Source organism: Hippoglossus hippoglossus, chromosome 9 (assembly GCF_009819705.1).
Source record: "Hippoglossus hippoglossus isolate fHipHip1 chromosome 9, fHipHip1.pri, whole genome shotgun sequence".
NCBI lineage: Eukaryota > Metazoa > Chordata > Actinopteri > Pleuronectiformes > Pleuronectidae > Hippoglossus > Hippoglossus hippoglossus.
Window position 1 is genome coordinate 28,927,366 of NC_047159.1, and position 22,948 is coordinate 28,950,313.

Consider the following 22,948-nt stretch of genomic DNA (forward strand, 5'->3'; position numbering starts at 1 on the left):
CCTAAGTGAATTCATCAGCTACCTTAGATGTGTTTCAATGCAATACAGTAAAATGTTTGATAAAGCCAATCCAACAAGACACACCTCTGTAGAAACTCCAGGGTTGATGCTAGCTGAGCTGGGTAATGGATGTTGAAACAGTAATAGCTTCCAAACATCAGGCACAGGGCAGAGATGATGAAGGGGATGCTGTCCTGCACAATGTTTCAATCCACACTCAGCATGAACTGTCTCGAGGAAAAGCAGGATTGCCCTGAAATAGGAAAAAAAAATCAACAAAAAATGGATTAATGGAAAAATGAATTAAAAAAATTTAAAAACATGACTTTTCTTAACATTTCACATATCAATTTGAGAATTTAATTCAATTAAATTTTTCAAGGTCATAATAAGTTCTTACCATCAATATATCAATCAGTGCTTGTTAAGGGGAGAGAAATCGAAGACCTTTTAAGACCCCTTTGACTAACCATAGACTAGTGCTGGGTGATATGGAAAGAAATCTTATCACGATAATCATCAGAGGTGGGAATTAACGAAGTACAAATACTTCGTTACTGTACTTAAGTAGATTTTTCACATATCTGTACTTTACTTGAGTATTTATTTTCCTGTCGACTTTTTACTTTTACTCGCTACATTTGAACACAAATTTCTGTACTTTCTACTTCTTATCTTCTCAAAACTGGCTCGATACTTGAGCAGCGGAGGTTGGCGCAACGCGCGCTTTTACGCATGGCGCACCTCTCTCTCGCTCACTCGCGTGCCCCCTGCCTCAGGAGATGCGTAGGCCCGGCGGCGTGTTTGCCGTCGGGGGGCAGTGCGTGACCCTAAGTGTCCGGAGGTCGGTCGGGCTGCCTTGGTCCTCCGGAGTCAAGCAGGCTGTACCGGTAATGATACCTCCGCAGGTTCACCTTCAGAAACTTTGTTACGAGTTTAACTTCCTCTAGATAGTCAAGTTTGATCGTCTTCTCGGCGCTCCGCCAGGGCCGTTACCGACTCTGGCGGGGCCGAACCGAGGACCTCACTAAACCATCCAATGGGTAGTAGCGATGTGTGTACAAAGGGCAGGGACTTAATCAACACGAGCACATTCCCCATCCATTTATTCCCTTTAGAATTATCCAGGTGCTCATGCAGGAGCTCGGTTCAGTTCAGTCTTCATTATTCTGTCTGAAATTTGGCGTGCAGCAAAACTAGACTGTGTCCAGTGATTTTTTCTTCTCTGTACTAGCACTGTGCAGGTTGTTAGCAAAAGAGGAAAACTATCCTATTTTGTGTGCCTAGAACTTGTTTCCTTCTGCTGAGTTATCATAAGGGGCATTGTGTGTCATTCCTGCTACTGATTAGAAAGTGAAAGGTCCATGTTTAGTGATATTTACAGAATTGTTTTGTGGTTATACTGTGGTCTATTAGTTCTCTTAGGCAGACACACGAGGTGTATTTTTGTTATAATTTTTCAGTCAGTAGAAATAAAGTCTGAAGAGAAAATGTTTTGGTTGTTTTGTGTCTGTATAGGCCTACTATAAAAAGCACTTTGCATTTTAAAATTTGGTACTTGTACTTTTACTTTTGATACTATTTAATATGAGCTACTTTAAGACTTTGACTCAAGTCATTTTCTTACGGGTGACTTTAACATTTAACGCTCGTTCTTGTGGCATGTCAGTGAACGTTAGGTCTTTTGTCTCTGTGCCTGTCACACATTCTGATGAAGGGATGCTTTTTAGGACAGCATGGCTGTTGGACACAAATTTGTGAAAGGCGGAGGCCACCTTTGGAACATATCTCCCTTGCCTCTTCTGCCAACTGGATTGATATCTCAATAGTGTCTGTGCTTATCATCATCCACATAAAAATCTTTTGTAATGAACTGGGTTCCTACTGGATGTGAGTAATTGTTTTCCTTTGCCAGGTATTTTAGCCCATAATTTGCACAGCCAGGGGATGACACTGCACCAAGCAGATGCACCTTCATTCGGTATTCCTGGGGTTTTGTGTTCACATCTCCATCTCTCCACCACAGGAGACGCAGGTAGTTGCGGTCATCCTCCTGGACGTGGTACTGTTGAAACATTTTCTCTATGTCACATATTGGATAGATGGGGTGCTGTCTGAACCTTATGAGGATGCTAGTTAGATTATTAATCAAATTTGGTCCTGGAAGAAGATGTTCCTTAAAGCTTGTGCCATTGTACTTCGCCCTGGAGTCAAACACAACAGTTTAGTATGCTTTTTTGGATGGTAGATGCAATGATGGTCTTTACACCACTCGTCAGTAAGCCTGAAATATCTCTGAAACCAAATAATTATCAAAGGATGATACTTTGTGTCTTAATTTCATGAACCCAGCAGTGCTGCAGAATAGCGATAATAAGTACATAAAAAATAGTTTGTGTTCACTTGTTTTAAAGATAGGGCGAAAGACAAAAGTGTTTGTATAGCATATGTAAATTGCCAGTTGTTGTCTGAAACCTGCTGAATCAGAGAATAAATCATTATTTTGACTGTTTGACAGCGGTTACATTCTTAAACACAGACTAAACACGCCCACATCTCTGCACACAGTCCTACAGTACGTTAATCGCCACAGTGCACGATTTAGTCTGAATAGGACTTTAACAGCTTATATTAACACAATTAAAGAAAGACAAAGTGATAAATAAGAAAACTTACCACACACAACAATGGTGAGAGTCAAGTGAACTTGGTCCATCTGTACTTCCCCTGCCAGGCATGTGTCCTTCGTATAACAGAACATTGCATCTTCTTGTCAAAGTAGGACAGCAGGAGCAGCACCATCTCTTTAACGTCTTCAGAGCAAACACTCAGCTCTCCCCTCATCACTTTAAACTTTGTTACATCCTGTAGGAACAATTTGTACTTTATAATTTTGTATACCAACAGTGTTCATGTAGTTTAGGAGCCACACCCCATTTCAGATCCACGTTTTTGTATGAAGGTTTCTTTAAGCTCAATTCCAGTGAGCACCTCGAAGTGTACTGCCATACCAAGTTCTTAGACGTTTCACCTCCTCTTGCATCAGTTTGCTGAGCCATCATCATCAGTTTTTCCATTTTCTGCTGTTGGCTCTCTGGGGTGTCTCCTAGGGCAGGTATTTCATATCCCACTTCATGCATCCGTATGTGTCCTGAATTGCTGCTCTTTGTTCTAGACTGATAATACAGACTCATCTTTGAAATATTTTCGTTTTCTTATTTTGTATTTTGCAACTGCTTGACTAAAGAGTGAAGAGTGATACAGACTTAGTTCCTTATAGTTAGTTTGTTGTACCACCTCACAAATGACAATCCGGACCATCTCCCTTCTCATTCGAGGACTTGGACACTTTCCTCTTTCCAATGACTGCATCGGTTCCTCTGGGAACTTCTCCCATGGGATCATAAAGATATCCACCTAATCTATGGCTTTGAACTTTGGCAGCTACTGAAAGAGGCTGAGGATGTGCTTCTGGGTGAAAAAGACTGCAATTATGCGGGGGGTCCTGGGGAGGCACAGACAGATGAGCTGCTGGTGTCAGGAGTTTGGCCTGCAAAAACACACACACATACACAATAAGAGTTATAAGGAACACAATATGAATGTTTCTATATTTTTAATGATTATGATTTCTGATCATGCAGGCTACTTTGGGCATTACTGCAATACTTGATTTACATATCTGCTTCGAAGCAGCAAGGGCTTTTCAAGCTTGAACTGGCCTCAACGCTGACACCAAATCAGCTTCCTCAATAAACTGAAAGTCATTGTATGTCTCCACCCTTATGGACAGTAGGGTCTCTTCTATAATGTCTTTGTTCATCTCTGGAATGTCAGGCAAGATGTCATTGATGGTGGCGCATTGAAATGTTTGCTTCAAGTCAGCCATTTCTGGAATAAAGGAAGAACGAATATTTTTTCAAGATTACAAATGGAAGAAGAAGAAAAAAATGTTATTGCAAATTTAGTGAAGTATCACCATACATTGTGAACATACAAATGGGAACCTCTACTTTTAGTATGTTCTTCTGTAAATCTGTTGTTTTGAGTAAGCATACATTTGCATTTTAAATATGGTTTCTCCACCACAGTGACTAAGATTGGATGTTTATTTAGACAACACACTGTGTTTCAGTGGATTGACTTAGTGCCCTTCAACAATGTATGATGGTAACGGATCAAAGTCACCCAAGACGCTCATGTTGAGACACTGCAGCCTTGTTCTCTGTTTTGTCACTGAGTACAGATGATATTCAGAATGATAGTCAGCTTTATGAATGTTCATCACAAAAAACACACCAGCATCATTGTGAATTAAGTTCTCCTAACTCCATGGACTCATCATTTTTTGACACAAGAAAATTCGCTTTTGTATAGGATGTCCCTTTATACTGAATGCCTGTGGAAATACTGGTTTGGTTTTCTGAAAAGCCAAACTCTCTCACTACAGATTTAACTGCCTCACTATAAAGGCTGGGGTAATAAGAAAAACTGCCTTTGACTTGCAGAAGCTGATTGCATCCTCACATTAGTCAAATGTTTTAAAACATTTTCAAATGCGTGGCACATCACTTGAAGTAGCTTTCTTTCAAAAGGCATCGTCCATAATCTGATTAAGTGGCCAAATTTCAAAATCAGTCCTGGGTAGTGCCGCAAGAAATGGTGTTTTGGTTTAAGTGATCTCTCTGGAAATTAAAATTTTCTTGATTCCAAATACTCTTGGATTATAATGTCAAGATAGGCTACCTGTGACAAATCTGTTGTGCACATATAATATCAACAATATCCTTAAGCTGCAGCATTAACTCCCACACATCATCTTACCTTGTCTTAACCTTGTCACTGATGAAAACAGGCAGCAACCTCAAGAAATTCCAATTTTGGATGGCTTGACCTGAAAGCTTGGAAAGGTTTGGATTAACAGCACAGGGTTTTGTGAGAGCATCATCTCCTTTGTACTCAAACTGCTTGATGCGGCAGTTAAAAAGTGAATATTTAAACCATTTCTATTTCTTAATTAAAAACTTCAAGTACAGAGCAATATCATTATATAACACCCTCAAATATTCAGGCTGGCAAAGATGAAAAGATTTCAGAGCATTGAAAGTAGAATTTACCTTTATGCCTTTGCTGTGTTGACTACCTTCAGCTAGATCACCAACAGCAGGGTTGTATCATTCAAGGGTGTGCTGTGGACCAGCTGCAAAAGTACTCAGAATGACTAAATTCCTCAGTAAATCCAGCAATGCTTTGTGACCTCAAATTGTCACCAGCAATACAATACAGCCCGCCCTTAACTGTTTCATCACCTACACCTCCATTTTCTTCGAAATCATTTAAATCCTCTTACATCTAAGAACACCATAGCACTCCTCAATTGTTTCAGGTCATTCTCTCCACACAACAAAACAAGGTAAATGGCAAATGGTTTGTATTTATATAGCGCTTTGCACAGAAAGATAGACTGCAACAACTTTGTGCTTTTTGTTAGCAAAGCCAAAGGGATTCACAATCTCAAAAGCATCCTGGTATAGAATTACATTTAGGCATGCTGGATTTTCAGTAAAGAACTGGTTGGACTTTGACTTCTGTCTATCACTTATGTCACCAAAATCCTCCGAGTCTGTTTCACAAGACTGTTTTTCCCAAAACTCTGACTCTCATAGGTTTGTTTCACAGGTATGTAGTGAGCAATCCTTTATGTTATATTTTCATAATTTACTTAATGGTATTTTTTCAAGCTCAATGTATTTGAACATGAATATCTGAGCTCTTGAAAATGTGATTCTCAATGGTCCTTTATGACAAGCAGACAACAGATCTCTGCTATCTGGTGCTATTTTTATATATTATATTTTATTTATTAAAGTGATCTTAGTTTAATGTAATCCTGCCCCAACTCATGCACATTTTGCATTTTTTCAGAAAGAAACTGCCACGCATTTAAAGTTTGAATTGTTTACCTGTTGGAAGGTGACTCTCCGTGTACTCTCGCAAATACAGCATATAACACTATGCGCAACCGGCCTGTTACGTCTTCAGTAACCAGACTTGAACTCGGCCGAGCTCGCTGCTCCTGCGATAATACCAATAGTCCAATCACAGAACAGAATCAAACTGTAGCACTCAGTGATTTTACTGGATCAGTTTCAAATTCAAACAAACCCAAGGATATTTTTCTTTTAATCTCAGACTGTGCCAAGCAGGCACATTTTTTGTCATTGTCCTAATATTCATGGACCGAAGTGTGAATCTCTCAGTCATCTGTCCACAATATAAAAAAAATAGTTAGCCATTATGGACAGTTTGCAACTAAATGGATTTTGTAAGGCTGTAAATAATAGTTCAATAAACATAATTGAATTTGTAAAATGTTATAAAGTTTGTTTCTGTAATAGATTTTTGTATTACAGGTTTTATGTGTTAAAACCATTTAGACAATGGTTTAGTGTTTTTCTATTTACAATTTTTTAATGCCTTGATTTTACAGAATTTCACTGTTAATTTAAACAGACATTTTTAACAGTGAAGTTTATAAAATTTCTCTTGACTCAACAACTATCAAAAGTGTTGGATTTTAAAGGGAGTCTGGTGATATTGTGGTAGACAATCATCTGCTACTTAAACGAGAGCACAAACACGTTATTTGCATCACAGAGAAGCAAATGGTGATCAGACAACGTGTTTCATGTGTACTTACAGGACGGCAGGTGTGTATACGATCCTTCATTGTGGCCCAGGACACATTGCTGAATGTGGTCTGAGCGATCGGATTTCAATTTGAAAGCCTTCTATGTATCATGTTGCACTATTTATTTATTTACCTATATTAACAACACCTTATATGTAGTACTATTTTTTTATTTAACTATATAAATAACAATGTATAAAATCAAGGAATGAGAAAGTATCATAAATTCAATTGAAAACTGTTTATTATTGGCAGGGCAACAGCTGCCTAACTTTAGCTTAACTGTCCTGCGGAATCAATAAAATACTGTGCATGTGCAACTCTCAACAGAGAAGAGAAGAGAGACGCCTCACTCGTTACCTTTTTCCACCATCAGTTCCTGGAAAAATGGAATAAGTAGTCATCAAATGTTAGACTAAAAAAGTATTTACTGAAAAAAATGATTTCCTTCTCAATTCCTTCTCATCTCTGTTGAGAGTTGCACTTCATGAGTGACAGCTGTTTGTTTGGCCTCATCTGAGCGGCTCCTCAGCGGCTATATTGTTTTTCTTTATTTTCATCACAAGTTTGGGCAAATTGAGAATAGGCTCTCAAATCAGAATTTTACCAATAAGCAAGATACCCCATAGGATTCTGTAAGTGAGATAGTGACAAATAATCAATTTATTCAAGTTTTGTGGGTGCCAGGGGGATATTTCATCTCCTGATAACTCTTGACAGATCATAACTCTCTCTTTCATGGTGGTTAATCAAATTATTGTTCTTGCTTAGAAATCCCTATAATGTGTTACTTGTCTCCACTTCCCCTCCCCTCCTGTTGTCAATCCCCTCCCTCCCCCTAATGATTTATTCAATAATGGCGAGCTAGAGAAACATGAAGGTAAAAACTGGTTAAATAATTCAGTGAGGATCCAGTAACAGAGTGACTTTCCTGCTGACATCACAGTGCACAGAAAATACCTGAAGCCTGTTTTTTTTATATAATTCTGCTGCTGTTAACTTATTATTTAGAATCACGTGACCACAATTTACCCTATTATTTTGATTTGTAAAGATGACATTAATGTTAGTGTCATCTGAGCAATTTCAGGCCAACAAACAGTCCCAGGCTGTTGATTTTATGATGTATCCTGATATCCCAGTGTCACCTGAGCAGTGGACTCTGCAGACAGCACTGTTGCATTTATTATGTGCAGCCACTCTCTGTGCTAGTTCACTTTGGACACTTGTTGAGCTTCAACTAGGTTTGTCCAGTTATTGAAAGCCATGGAAAACTTTTGGATGTTTCAAGTGGAAAAGCTTGAGGAGGAACGAAATAAACAGAAGATGCCGACTGACCAACATGATAGAGATGAGGTGTGGACAGTTTGAAGAGTTTGTAATGATTTTTATATTGCTGTGTTGGTGACTTATGTTTGTAGAAGTGGTTGTATTGTTTGTCTCAAGAGTGAGTGATCCTGGTAGCTAACATTATATTGCCATCTTTTGGAAATCAAGAATTAAATGTCTGTTATAATGATTTGTTTATCGAAATATCTCAAATACAAATTACTACAATTAATTTAAAGCATTTATAATGAAGTTGGACTTTCAATTTATATTATATATATCATATCCTATTTGCATCTGCATTACTTTTACTTTTGCATTAATATTTTAATATTGTAACTGGTGCAGCTATTTTCCCTTTTATGAAGTCATTTGGAGCTGATTACACCTTTTGGAATATAGGCTACTTCCAAATATGGTTTAATAACTGCTAAGCATTGGGCACCTTTTTGCATGTGACTAATTACTGAATGATGTTCATGAGAAAGTGAGAAAATCATTCGTTGCTATCAGTTCTATTAATCATATCTCTAATAGTACTGTGAGTCAACAAGAGTTAGTATTATTTGCATCGATATGTTTTGAGAAATGATCCGCCCCTAAAGAAAAGGCAACACTTTATTTTTAGTCCCATTATTGATCAATTATAAGATGCCCCTCCTGATCTCATCAAGGTTGAAAGGGGGTGTGGCTGCATAGTATAGGCAAGGCAGGCAAGCAGGCAGGTGAATACCTGAGGCAGGCAGAGGAATCAGGGATCAGTAGATGGAAAAACAGACTGAAAGAGACTGAGTTGAGCCAATACAGATGACAGACCATGACAGTACCCCCCCTTAATGACCACCTTCAGGGGGTCTACCAGGCTTGTCTGGATGGCGCTAGTAAAAGTCTGTTAATAGAGGTGGTCCGGAATGTGGGATCAAGACACCCAGCTCCATTCCTCCTAGACTCCCAGTCAACCAGGTATTGGAATCCCTGGCCGCTCCTCTGCACCTGCCTACACAGCCGCTGGACAGTGTAGGCAGGATGATCATCGATGAACTGGAGGGTCGGAGGGGTGACAGCCGGAGGGCTTAGCTGGCTGTCAGAGACGGGCTTAATTTGTGATACATAGAAGGAAAGATGTATTTTCATATAACTAGGTAACTTAAGTTTAACAACTGACGGGTTAATGATCTTCTCTATAACATATGGTCCAATACATCTCGGTACGTTTTTTTTTATCTGGAAGAAAGTTTGAAAGGAATAGAGGAGAGAAATAATTCCCTGAAGGCGAAACACATTGTGCACCAATAGGTCAGTGGTCTCTGAAGCAGAGGGCAACTTTAGGAGAGTGACAAAATGTACAGCCTTGGAAAATCTGTCTATGATGGTCATGATTACTTACTTACTTACTATAACCTGTAACCAGTAACGAAGTCCAGAGTGATGTGGGAACAGGGGCAGCCAGGCACTGGGAGCGAACTCAGTAATTTGGGTGAAGGAATGTGCGAGGCCTTTGGCAGAGATATGTGTCAGTCACCATAGTAGGCCACCATTTTCAGGAGGTCCACAGTCCGAGAAACCCCCAGGTGGCAGGCAAACTTTGAGGGAACCTGAGGGGGCACAGAGTCTGGAACAAAAAGGCAGTTAGGTGGACCATTACCTGGGTCTGGTTTCTTTCACCACAAACTCAATCTTCCAGGTGACACAGGCAACAACATAGGATGCAAGCAAGATTGTGTGTGGGCCTCGTCGGACCTGAATTGATGGGACAGAGTGTCTAATTCTTATAATTGTTCGGCCTCCTCGAGCCAGTGTCTCCACTTATCCAATGCTAGTTTGACTGCTATAGCAGTTCCCTGTTGCCCATGTCGTAATTCCTCTCTGTGGAGAGTCAGCGGGTGTGGTAAATGGTTTGTATTTATATAGCGCTTTTCTAGTCTTGATGACCACTCAAAGTGCTTTACATTACAGTTTGCAATTCACCCATTCACACACACATTCATACAGTGCATCTGTTAGCAGCACTTTTTTGTGCGTATACACACCTGCCATTCAGCATCTTGCCCAAGGACACTTCGGCATGCAGACAGGGAAGACTGGGGATGAACCGCTGACCTTCTGGTTGGAGGACGAACGCTCTACCACTTAGCCACAGCAGCCAGAAGAAGGCACTGGGATGGAGCTTATGGTCCAAATGTTGAGAATCTGCCACTGCTTGCACTTTGGATGGGTCAGTGTGCATCTGCCCCTCCGCCAATTTATACCCTAGAAAGGATACTGAATCGATGTGGAACTCACACAGCAAAATGTGACAGACATGTCTCGGGTGCTCCACCTCAAAAATCAGAATGTCGTCTAAAATGCAATCTATAGGTGTATCAAATGCCATCTTCCATTTGTCTCCCTACCTGATGCGAACAAGCATAAGCATTCCAGAGGTCGAGTTTTAAAAAAAACAGTCTGCCCTTTTAGGGGTTTGAAGACCGAACTAATTAATGCTAGTGGGCATTTGTTTTAACAAATACATCGGATTCCTCGCAAGTCAATACATGGGCGAGACTGCTGCTCAAGCACAGGGGTCGAAGGCCATTGTAGCTTGAGGAGCAAAGACAGGGAACCAGAAGTGGGTCTCAGGCAGAAGGCAGTGGGACGACAAGGAGCAAGCATCGGCCATGCTGCCGACAAGGTCCCAGGGACAGGAACAGGCGCCCACGATGTTTCTTAAATAATAAAAACATGATTGCACAAACTTCTTAATGCAGGGTTCAAAGCGTCAGTTTTGGTCGAAGACCAACCCCAGATTTCTGGCTATGGACTGATTAAATTATGCTCGTTCACCAAGGTTTTCCGTGATTTCATTTATGCTAGAGGTGGGACCAAAGACCTTTACTTCGGATATGGAGAAAATGTTTTGCCATCCTATGTTTCATTTCAGCGAGGCACTTGTGGAGAGTTGCAATGTTTGATTGGTCATTAGGACTGATAGGAATATAGAGCTTTGTGTCATCATCACAATATATTTGCGGATGGTGGCCAAGCCGGAGGAAAGGGATGGAAAATAGAACGGGACCTGGGATTGAACGCTTGGGGACACAATACTGCATGTTTGAGGGGAATGAGACTGAGCCGGTCATAGCGAGTAAGAAACTTTGGTGAAAGGTAGGATCTGAACCAGTTTAAGGACATAAAGGTTTTTCGACAGGTCTGTCAGTGGCAGAGAGGCAGCACGGGTCTTGGTACAGGCACACCAAGGGAAAAGGTCAGTCTATGTCTATTATGCCATTGATTTTCGCACATTAGCTGCTAATTGTTCCTGGAATGTGGAGGCTCAGTATGATGCCTTTTTTATTGGACTTTTTAAAACAATAAAGGATGAAATCGCTACCCGCAAAATACCTTCTGCACTCGACTATATTGCCATTCGCATAAATACCAGGCTAAAACAAAGACAGAAGGAGAGGCTAGCCAGGCACCCTCAGTTTTCCCCACACAGATCACCAGTAGCAGAGCTCATGTCCCGAGCCCATGCAGGTGGACCAGACCCAATTGTGACCTGCGGAACGACGAAAAACGCTGTTTACTGCGGCCAGCTGTGACTAGGGTTGTCTGGATTAATCGATTTTACGATAACCGCCGCTTCATAACGCCACGGTTTCATAACCGTAAGAATTGTAAAACCTACGATATCTAAATGGTGTCCTGCCTCTTGCGAGTCATTTAATTTGGGTGTGCGGTGAAATCTCTCAGGAGTGACGTTTTGTGTGTGTGCGAGCCACTGAAGCCTCAGTTGAGAAGAGGGAACTGACTTAACAACAACACACCCTCTCTCCCTCTCTTCCTACCAACCATTATAAATGTAGAGTTTAATTCACCTATATTGAGAGGTAATAGAACAATAAGGACACAAAGAATGTGTGCTTGAACCAGGATAATATGTCAGTTTTTTCACAACTTGTCAAGACGTCGATCCCAAAAGAGAACAGCTTCCGTCCGTGACCCTTCACAATTAAAGTCCAAAACAAGTACACTGGTTATGATGACAGGAAACACAATTTCACTGAACAACCTTCCACAATAAGGCAACTAAATAAAATAGATTACATAAATTACTTTTAAATAGCCAAACCTTACACTATAAAAACTAACTGGACAAAGATGATGATAATAATACATGTTTTTTTGTTCATTAGCTATATTATTAGCTATATATTTCTTGTTGTGTATCTTTTTCCTTCTTTAGTATCAATAATCGTGAAACCGTGATATTTCATATCGTGACACCCCATTGCTTACTGCCCATTAAAAGGCAATACTGCGGACAATCCCCTGTCCTTCATTGAGATGTTTGAGGCTAAGGCGGTGGCGTACATCTGGTGTGTGGCGGAGTGGTGTGCATCTGTCTGCTTTCCTTGTTGTCGGGGAAAGCTCAGACAGTGGAGCTCGGCCTGCTGGCTTCCTCCTGGGGAAAAGTCAAGGACATTAAAAGAGCAGTCCTCGATCGGCTTTGTTGCTCCCGAGAGGATCACCATCGCAGGTTACGGTCCACCAAGCTGGGACCCACCGGCCTTCCTTTCGTCTATGGACAACAACAGAGGGATGCTGCGATGCCACTGCCACCTATGCCACCTATGAACCAGGCAGCCGCTATCCACCGTGGACCACGTGCCATCCAGCCCAGGAGTCAGGGACAAGAGGGACAGCTGCGACCTACCCCAGCCCACATACACAAACTGGGCTCCAGCTACCTCCTCCCCTCAGTCCCGCAATAACCCCCAGTCTGTTTTTTCTTTGCCTCTAGCTACTGCTGGTGCTGCTCCTGACCAACAGGGGGTTAGAGTCAAAAATGGGCATAGGTAAGTAATAATAAGTAACATGCAATACCTCTCCTTCAGACACTTAGGGGGAATCAGTCTGTCACTGAAGGAGCTGCTAAGTGCTGTGTTGGTGTCCTGCAAAGGGTGGACTGGTTGTCAGATAAGACAGCGTCGCCATCATCCTCCTCTGTCCCACCACCTCCACTGGGTCAAGTGGGTATCCCTTGACTGAGCTGGCCCTACTAATCAGTCTATCCAGTCTCTTTCTGTCAGCAGTTGAAATGCTGCTGCCCCAGCCGACCACTCCAAAGAAGATGGCTGATGCCACCACAGAGTCATAAAAGGTCTCCAGGAGCACACCCTGCACTCCAAAAGACCTCAGTCTCCTGAGCAGATAGAGTTTGCTCTGGCCCTTCTTAAAGAATGCACTGGCATGATCAGTCCAGTCCAGTTTGTTGTTCAGGTGAACACCCAGGTACTTTGATTTTCCCGCGTTGATCTGGAGGCAGATCTGCTGGCATCAGTCCACAAAGTCCTGAATCAGCCCTCTGTATTCCCTGTCGACCTCATCTGTGATTAGGTTTACAATCGCAGAGTCATCAGAGAACTTCTGCTGGTGACAGGAGGGTGAGTTGTAGATGAAGTCTGCAGTGTAGAGGGTGAAGAGAAACAGAACCAGAACTGTCCCCATACTGCAGAAATCCGTGTCTGATACACAGTCCCGGGTCCTCACATACTGGGGTCGGTTGGTCAGGTAGTCCAATATACAGGATGTGTGGTGGAGGTCCACTCCAGCGTGCTCCAGTTTGTCCCAGAAGTACCGGTCGAATGGTGTTTAAAGCACTGGAGAAATCAAAGAACATGATCCTCACAGTTCTCCCCGGCATCTCCAGGTGAGAAAGATCTCTGTGTTGAAGGTAGATGTAAGCGTCATCCACCCTGACGCCAGGCTGATAGGCAAACTGTAGCAGGTCCATCGATGGTCTCACCATGGGGTGGAGGTGGTTGAGGACGAGCTGCTCCAGGGTTTTCATCAGCAGGGATTTTAGTGCCAACAGCCTGTAGCTGCTGAGGTCTTTTCGGGTGTGGAGTCTTTTGCCCCGGCACCACGCAGCAGGTCGTCCATCGCATGCCGGGTCAGCTACGCTTACTCTTATTTGGTAGAGATCTTACATTCCCCATGAAGACGGATGGGAGGACGGGTTTGTAGCGTCACCCCCTCGCATGATGCTGGGCTCCAGCACGGCTCCCGTCTCCTTCTCCTCAGATCGCTGGGTACGTTGGGTCTTTCCTCGGGCAGCACTGCTGTGTTACAGAGCCCTAACAGCTGATCCTTACCGTGAACAATAGGGCTATGGCTCCACACAGGATCTCCAGACACGATTGAGTGGATTCTGGATGTACGCAGTCCATCATCCACCAAAACCTGGTTAGACTAGGGCTTTGGTGGAGGCAGCATGGGTGGATATTAGATGTGTACTTGGGGATGTTCACATTCATAATTTAGTGGGGCAGTGTGTTGGGGTGCGTTCACAACCTGCAGGGACATTCGATATGCATGCGTGAGTCGTGACACTCAGACAGGAGAGGAATTTACCCAGCTGTTGGTTCCAAAAAGCCATTGGGAAATGGTTTTCCAGGCGGCTCACTTCAACCCGACGGCTGGTCACGTGTTACAACAAAACACTTAACCGGATAATGGCTCGATTCTATTTCCCAGCATTTGAGGAGATGTACAGTGTTGGTGTGCATCTTGTCCGAAACCTTTCCTAAAGTGCCATTGCCCCCATTACCACTTATTGAGGTTCCATTTGAGCATATTGGCATGGACCTCATCAGCAGTGCAGCTGCGCACGAAATCAGCTAAAAGTGTGGATCAGGCGCTGTTTCAGGTCATCTCCCAAGTTGGGAACCCAATAGAGATCCTAACTGAACAGGGCACCTCATTTATCAATCAATCAATCAATCAATCAATCAATCAATCAATCAAATTTTACTTTTATAGCCCATATTCACAAATAAACAATTTGTCTCATAAGGCTTTAACAAGGTGTGACATCCTCTGCCCTTAACCCTCAACAAGAGTGAGGAAAAACAAAAAAAACAAAAAAAAAACCTTTTAACAGGGTAAAAAGAACGTAGAAACCTCAGAGAGAGCCACATGTGAGGATCCCTCTCCTATTGACGGACAGAAGTGCAATAGATGCCACGTGTAACGGAGAACATCCGAAAGATAAGAGTATTTGCAGCATTGATTAGAATAAACACTTTGTAGCATTTATGTCACGTACACTCAGGGAACTTCGGGGTTATTGGGCTGCAAGTCGATTCGGACCAGTGTGTACCATCCTCAGACAATTTTATGGGTGTCTGAATAAGACTCTGAAGTCGTTGATTCATAATTTTGCGCATAAGGACAACCGTAATTATGATAGGTGGCTAGACCCTCTGTTGTCTGCAGTGCGAGAGATTCCCCAGGCCTCCACAGGATTTTCTCCCTTTGAACTGCTGTTTGACAGGGAAACCACGAGGGGTGTTGGACCTGCTTAAAGAAACGGACCTCACCCGTAAAGGCACCTCAGAGAGAGACAGACTGCAGAACGAGTCTTGGGCATTAAGACGCACGGTGGTGCTGGGTTGGTGAATTGTGTTTAGTCACAATAAATTTTGTTTATGCAGTGTTTTAATTTCATTGTTGCAGAAGAATCAGTGCCCCATTTATCCATTAAAATAACCATGTATTCTGCAGGTTTTTATAAAGATCAGCTCTAAGTGTGAGAGAAAGAGAAAAACGAAAGGAGGAGCAGAGTCTCTTGTTGCCCAGCGGGGGACCCCCAGATACTGTAAAGTCTATCAATCAATCAATCAATAAAATTGTATTTGTATAGTCCAGGGGTCGGCAACCTGCGGCTCTTCAGCCCCTCTGCAGTGGCTCTGTACAGTGTTGTGCATGTCGCGCATATTTTTCACGAACGGTGAACTTAACGAATCAGTTTTCATATGATGAACGTGAACGTGAGTGAACGTCACGTTCACGTTCATTTTTTTAATCATCATCGTATCAGGCCATCATGAAATACCAGGAGCGGGCGAATGTGTGTGCGTGTGCGTGTGCGTGTGCGTGTGCGTGTGTGTGAGTGTGCTCCCAGATAGCGCACACACACACAGGCCCCGCACCCCCGCCCCCACTCACTTGCTCAGAGCGACACACAGTGAGATCAGAGCTCGTTCACGTGAAGCAGCCGGTCAGTGACTTACCGGCTGCTTCTTAACAGTGGAAACAGTGAAAACACTGAGTTTCTCTGGTCACAGCTGCTCAGGGATCAGCGCCGCAGCTTCTTGATCAGAGCAGAAGCTGCAGTTGGTTTGTACTGAACTTCAGTTTCTGTGTCCGCCTCCAGTCTGACCTGCTCTCACTTTTTGTTTTAATATTTCGTCAACTAAAATATGCGTCACATCATATTACCCGACGGCTGATTGCTGTACGTGGCTGAGGGAAAAAACAGAAGAGATGACAGCACACTGAAACGGACTTTAGTCATAATTGAATACAAACTGGCCTTTTTTTTATGTTTACTCTTTTTAAGCTATTAGGCTGCAGCTATATGTTTTATTTATTTCAGAGGGCTACTTCTTATTTTATACATTTCCCACAAATATGGGGAGAACTCAAATAGGCCTGCATAGTTCTGTGTATAATTTATTTCAAAGTAGGCCTATGCCAGTGTATTTTCTTCTCCTCTTCATAAGAGTTTGGTGTTTTCCTTTGTTGTAACAGGTAAAAATAGCAATAAAATGTCAACAGTTTTCTTTATTGTCATTTTATAATTTCATAAATGCAATATATATATATATAACATTATAAGCTGTGTTATCAAATATGTTTTGCGGCTCCAGACACATTTTATTTGGAGGAAGAGGGGGCAAAATGGCTCTTTTGATAGTGAAGGTTGCCTACCCCTGGTATAGTCCATATTCACAAATCACAATTAGTCTCATATGGCTTTAACAAGGTGTGACATCCTCTGCCCTTAACCCTCAACAAGAGTAAGGAAAAACTACTAAGAAAAAACTTTTAACAGGGTAAAAAGAACGTAAAAAAACTCAGAGAGAGCCACGTGTGAGGGATCCCTCTCCCAGGACGGACAGAAGTGCAATAGATGCCACATGTAATGGAGAACAGAGATCAGAAAAATAAGAGTATTTATAGCATTGGTTAGAATAAACAGTTTGTAGCATAATGGAAGGTAAATTAATTGATGAATTTTTGTCAGTAATGGTATACCTGCTAGCTTTATTAATTTAATAGCAACTTATTGACAGTGGGAATACAATGAGAAGAGAAGAGGGTGCTGGTGGGGCTGGAGCAAGATTTGGACAGGTGGAAGTTTGATTTCTTCTACTCTGAAGATTCCTGAGCTATGCCCATTATGAGGAATAAAATGGACGACAGACTGGATTTTTTTTTCACGAATTAAATAGAAATAAGTAACCTGACCCAAACAGCCTGAAAAAGTCTGTGACAGATGATGACAGTTTTGCATGCTTATTCAGAATGTCTTTGATACATCTTAGTTCTTCTGCTGTGAAGGGATCTAGAATTAAGTGAAAAACCGGGGCAAACTGACTGAGGGTCTGCATATTTGCAATTGCTGGAGATGTGGAGACTTTGGCAATGGGGGTATGAAGGAACACGTTCACTGTAATATTGCACAATGGCATGGCCGGGAGCAATGTAGGTTTCTTCTTCGTCTGTCTGTATGTTTACCAACAAAATAGCTCAAAAACGAATAAACAGATTTCAATGTCACTTTATGCTCACTGGAACACATATTTCTGTGTAATGCTCATACAGTTTACATCCCTCACAAAAGTTTGTTCCAAGCATTTTAGTACTGATTGACCATTTAGCATTTAGATTACAAGCTTGATTCCAGCCAATTTTACTTCCAGTCTTTTAATTCACAAAATATTCAGCTTTTTGTTCATTCTCCATATTCTCTCCCTTCAGTCTCCTGGTTCAAGCGCACCCTCTCCTCCAGGAGCAGAGTCATCCCACAGACATTTGCTGCAGGATGACAGTGTTGAAATTTCTCCTATCAGTAAAGAGGTGTGTTGAACATTTTCACAAGAAGGTATCTCAAAAGAAGTCGAAAATAACATCACTCATTCTCACCTCATTGCACTGGTTAAAATAGTATTGCTTGTATTGAAATGTCACAACCACACAACCTCTGGGATTTTATGCTTTGTGTAGGGCTTCCAAGGCATAGTTGTCTATGCATATATAGATGCCGACTTTGCAGCTTCAGGCTATAGCTAAAGACAGGTGAGCTTACCAGTGGTGTATTCTTTTCGGAGCTGACCTTAACGGTCGGCTGGGCAGCTCGCTCTTTGTATTCACTCAGCATTGTTACACCAATGACAGTTCTTTATAACATCAAAACGCAAAACACATTTTGTGATACGAGGGGTTCATCCATCTCCAATACCCCTCTCACAATTTTCTCTCATGCGTCCCCCAGCTGGTCTCATCCCCTGAGATGAGGCGGACACACCTCTTTTTCAAAACTTCCCTGTTGTATGTGACAAGGTTAGCCCACTCCCTGGTCTGTCAGCCAATAAGGAAACTGTGTTCAGTGACATAAATCACTAAATGGCCTTGCACCACTTTACTTATCAGACCTCTTCACCCCTTTTAACCCTGCTCATAATCTTCGTCTGCTAACCAGCTGTTACTCTAAGACTAGAGACAAAGGGAGGTAAGGCATTTACTGTTAGGGCTCCACAGATGTTTAACAACCTCCCTCTGGCAATCGGACAAGCCACCTCAGTGTCTTTTGAAAACACATTTTTATAAAATGGCCTTTAACGTTAGATATTTTTTTGTTGCTTTATTTTATAGTTTTTTAGTATTACATTTGTTTTAACCAGGGATCTGTTTGTTATATTGCTTTATTTTATCCATCCTTTAGCATTAACTTGGTTAAATTTCTTCTTCCGATATTCTCAGTCCTTTCTCTCATTGTCAAGTTGAAAGAATGTTTGACAAAACCCTAACATGCTACTCTCTTTTTATTCATAGTCCAGAAGAAGCCTTGCTTCCTTCCCCACATATGTAGAGGGTGAGTGTTTCATCTTCTGGTGTAGAGGTTTTCAAACTATGAGGGGATAGTTGAATAAATTATATGGAGGAAAAACATCAGCAGTGGCTTTGACACAGTGTATTAATGAGAAAAAACATACATAAGCTCAACAGCATGAACTTTGGTTATCCACCCTGGTGAAATTACGGTTGGAAATATTGCTGAAATATTGAAAGAAATCAGAGGATTCCTTTTGGAAACTTTGGAATGCTCATGAAGGAGAAAAACAACTAGATAAGATGTACTGTATGTACTGTATCAGTAAACTGTTACACACTCAGCAGTAATATAGACAATTATGTGTTTGTAGAGGACATCAATGTTGCACAAGATTTATATATATCTTTATATGACAAGGATTGTATTAGATTGTGATAGGAAATTATTACGAGAAGCCTCGGATAATAAAGGGGCTATGAAATGCCTGAGAAAATCAGAATAGGCCCACCGAAATGAATTACAAGACATTTCAAAAAAAGTTGACAATGATAATGAGGCAAGCTCAGAATGAATGTTTAAGGAAATGAAAAGTAACATTGTTAACATGGAATTCCTAACATTGTGATATAGTAGATACAAAGATATTTTCTAAATGTTTAAACTTATTTCTCAAAACCTTTTGATGTTGTATGACACACAATTCAATGTGGGATGCTGACTTTTTTATTAAAGGAAAGGAAAGAAATAAACATCTGGTCATTAGATGTTTTAACTACAATAACTTTAGTTATTTTTAACTATAGTTTTTACTGCGGTTTTACTGTAGTTGGGAAAACAAAAAGAAGTCTTGCAGCGAGCCTACCTGAACCAAGGCCAATGCCCAATCTCACCATGTTATAGAAAGAGGAAGAAATTTCTTGATCTGCCTTTTTATCCAGATCCGCTTCAAATACTTGTCCCTCCAGTTCCAGGCCCATGTGACCCAGAGGACCTGATTGATGGAATCATCTTTGCAGCCAACTACCTTGGCTCCACTCAGCTGCTCTCGGATAAAACATCATCCAAGAACGTCCGCATGATGCAGGCACAGGAGGCCGTCAGCCGCATCAAGGTGAAAACAAAGATAGTACACACTCAGACACCCTCATGTAGTGTATGCCCATGCTGGTCTGAATTTTAAGCTTTCACACTCAAGTTTCCACGTGTATTTTTACTAACCACAGTCTTGTCTGCATCAAGCTGAGTCACACTGCTGCATTTTGATTTTGAAGTGGTTCTTCAGCTCTCTATTTATCACCTGATATTCCATTATTTATTTACCTTACTATAAATGTAGCATATCCCCCGAAAGATGGTCAAGACTTTTAACTGATGTTTTCAGGTTTATTTGAAGCTTCCCAAAACAACACCATAAGAGCTTCTGCCTCTTCAGAGGGTCCCTAAAACATAAAACTTTCCCTTTGTGAAGTTACAGATTCATAACAGGAAGTCCGCCTCTCTACCGGACCTTCATTTTCAAAATAAAAGCATGTAATACAAAAACGGAAAAGAGATTGTCTGACCTTAAAGCGAGCAAATATTTCACAATAAAATAACACTTCAACAAAAATAAATATAACATAAATTGTGTTATTTACAATAAGTATTTTCTATCAGGTCAAAGATTGAAAGAAAAAGAGAAAGTTAAATACATAATAGTTTCTATGGGTTGGGGGGGGTAGAAGTGAAGCTACCTAGGAGAAACAGAGACAAGCGTGAGTATCAAAATAAAACAGGAATTGACATAGAACATGCAGCAGGAAATGGTGAGTGTTTGTGTGTGTAACCATGACTCCATAGAAAAGAAGCTCCTCAAACTGCTCTTTCCACCACCCAATGCTGTTACCAGTGTGGGTCAACAGCTCCCCTGCCAGACTGGGCCAAGCCTTGTTTTCCTTTCCTGAGTTACCTAAAGGCTTGTCAAAACTTTTTTGAGGCCAACTGAAAGTCCTTCTCTATGGCTTCCCCAATCTTGCCCCACACCCAAGCTTTTGCTTCCACAACTGCAGAAGCCCTCTTGTCCTCCTATAAATTATTTCGTTAATTCAATCAAAAGTAAACCGGAGAGGAGAATTACTCATAATAATACTCAAATGAGCATAGGAAGAGGGTTTGCAATGATTTGTAAATCTGACTTATGAATCTATCCTACACCTAAAGGTTGTTATGGCTCATTTGAAAGCCCCATTAGTGTCCAAATTGTTAATATAAAAATATTATCATATTTAGTTGTATTAATATTATAAATTACAAAATAAACCCACTCACTGTTTTAATCACACTCTTGATCTTGTTCAGACATGTGGCATCGAAATTAAATATTTTATAATATTGTCTCTCAACGCATCCTGCTAAAATTCAGAATAAAGTTCAAAATCCTGCTCCCAATATGTAAAAGCCATTAATAATCAAACCCCATCATAGGACCCTATTACCCCAACAGATCACTTTGCTCCCTAAATACATGCTCACTTCCTACAGTCTGTAAGAGTAAAATGGTAGGTAAATCCTCTAGCTACCAAGCTCCTATTCTGTGGAACCAGCTCAAAGTTTGGATGCAGGCGGCATCAGAGAAAACCCTGTGTGGAAATCAAGTTTGACGCGAGAGTAACAGTCTGGCCCCGGCAGGAAGTGAAAGCTGAAGTACGTCACACTACATTGTGCAAGTAGTGAATAGAGCTTATAGTTAAAGATGGTATAGGTGAGCCCTGAGCCATCTCTTAGGTATACTGCTATAGACATAGACTTATGGAGGAACTCTCATCATGCAATGAGCACTCTCGCTCTCTCTCAAAACAAATCTAAAAAATGAGTCATTCATTTGAGATGACTAATGAAATAGTAATTTAAATTTTTGAGCTGAATACAAATTCACTGGTATTAGCTGTAATAGGAGTTGTAATAGTTACTTCTGCAGCTTTGTTTGCTATGTCTAGGTGTGGAAGCCGCGCTGCTCTTCTTTCACTACAGTTTAAATGTTAACCTGTCGAAAATGTCACAAACATAAATATTTGCTACACTTCCTGTAGCCTATCTGTTTAAAAATAAAAGCACTCCAGCCGTTCTGTTGACTGTATCCATTAATTTGTTTTTAAAGGGGTTTTATTGTGAAAGATTTGCAGGAGCGGAAGATGCCAGGCTTCATACTGTATAGTACTGGTATTTGTTTGAGTACACAAGACTACTTATATACAAGGAAATAGAGTAGTCATACCAGAAACCTCAGAAAGGCTGTAGTTATATTAAAAGTTAACGTTAAAAAATTCAGGTGGTGGGTAGTAGTCTAGCTCACTCACTCTCTCGCACTTTTTTATCTCCCTTTCTCTCTATCACACACTCACACATTTGTGGCCACTTTCAAGGTAAACCCTATGTAAAAACATTGCACTGGCAGTAACAGCTCCACTGCAGAACACAGCTGGACCACAGCCAATGCGACACGAAGCAGTACATCGGCGCAGCCATTACACAGCACAACCACAGCTAGTGTGACTCAGGCATCAAAGAATAACTTTGGGTTATCAGATCTTAAAGGTTATTTCAATTCCCAGCTGCTTGATCTTTGCAGATGTTTTCTTGCCATGGTTTTGCTGGTTGTAATGAAAAAGTCACTTACCTCTAATTTTGAACATTTGTTTATTCAGGAATATAAGCTCACTAACATTATGGCCTTATTATGGTAAATGGTTTTGTATTTATATAGCGCTTTTCTAATCTTGATGACCACTCAAAGCTCTTTACAGTACAGTTTTACATTCACCCATTCACACACACACATTCATGCAGTGCATCTATTAGCAGCACTTTCTTGTTCTATGAGGGGCAATTCGGGGTTCAGCATCTTGCCCAAGGACACTTCGGCATGCAGATGGGGAAGACTGGGGATCGAACTGCCGACCTTCAGGTTGGAGGACGACCGCTTTACCCCTCAGCCACAGCCGCCCTTTTGTCTTCCTTTTGTTTTGAGTATCTGTGTGTAATATTGTTTTGTGAATTTATCTTGG

The 22,948-nt window shown here is 41.3% G+C and overlaps 1 protein-coding gene and 1 long non-coding RNA gene across 3 annotated transcripts in view; one reads left to right on the top strand and one right to left on the bottom strand.

The window, feature by feature from the left end:
- The window catches only part of apba1a (amyloid beta (A4) precursor protein-binding, family A, member 1a), a 52,891-nt gene that overhangs the window by 24,903 nt on the left and 5,040 nt on the right, over positions 1 to 22,948 (top strand). For both annotated transcript variants that reach the window (XM_034595743.1, XM_034595744.1), the window contains exons 3-5: positions 17,831 to 17,929; positions 18,905 to 18,944; positions 19,871 to 20,016. In XM_034595743.1, coding sequence (XP_034451634.1) covers positions 17,831 to 17,929; positions 18,905 to 18,944; positions 19,871 to 20,016 — 285 coding nt within the window. The remainder of the gene's footprint in view (positions 1 to 17,830; positions 17,930 to 18,904; positions 18,945 to 19,870; positions 20,017 to 22,948) is intronic.
- Positions 565 to 21,733, bottom strand: LOC117767933. Its single transcript, XR_004614969.1, has 3 exons — positions 21,723 to 21,733; positions 12,887 to 12,891; positions 565 to 750 (listed from the first exon to the last, which is right to left on the bottom strand). It is a non-coding gene; the product is annotated as an uncharacterized LOC117767933 (long non-coding RNA).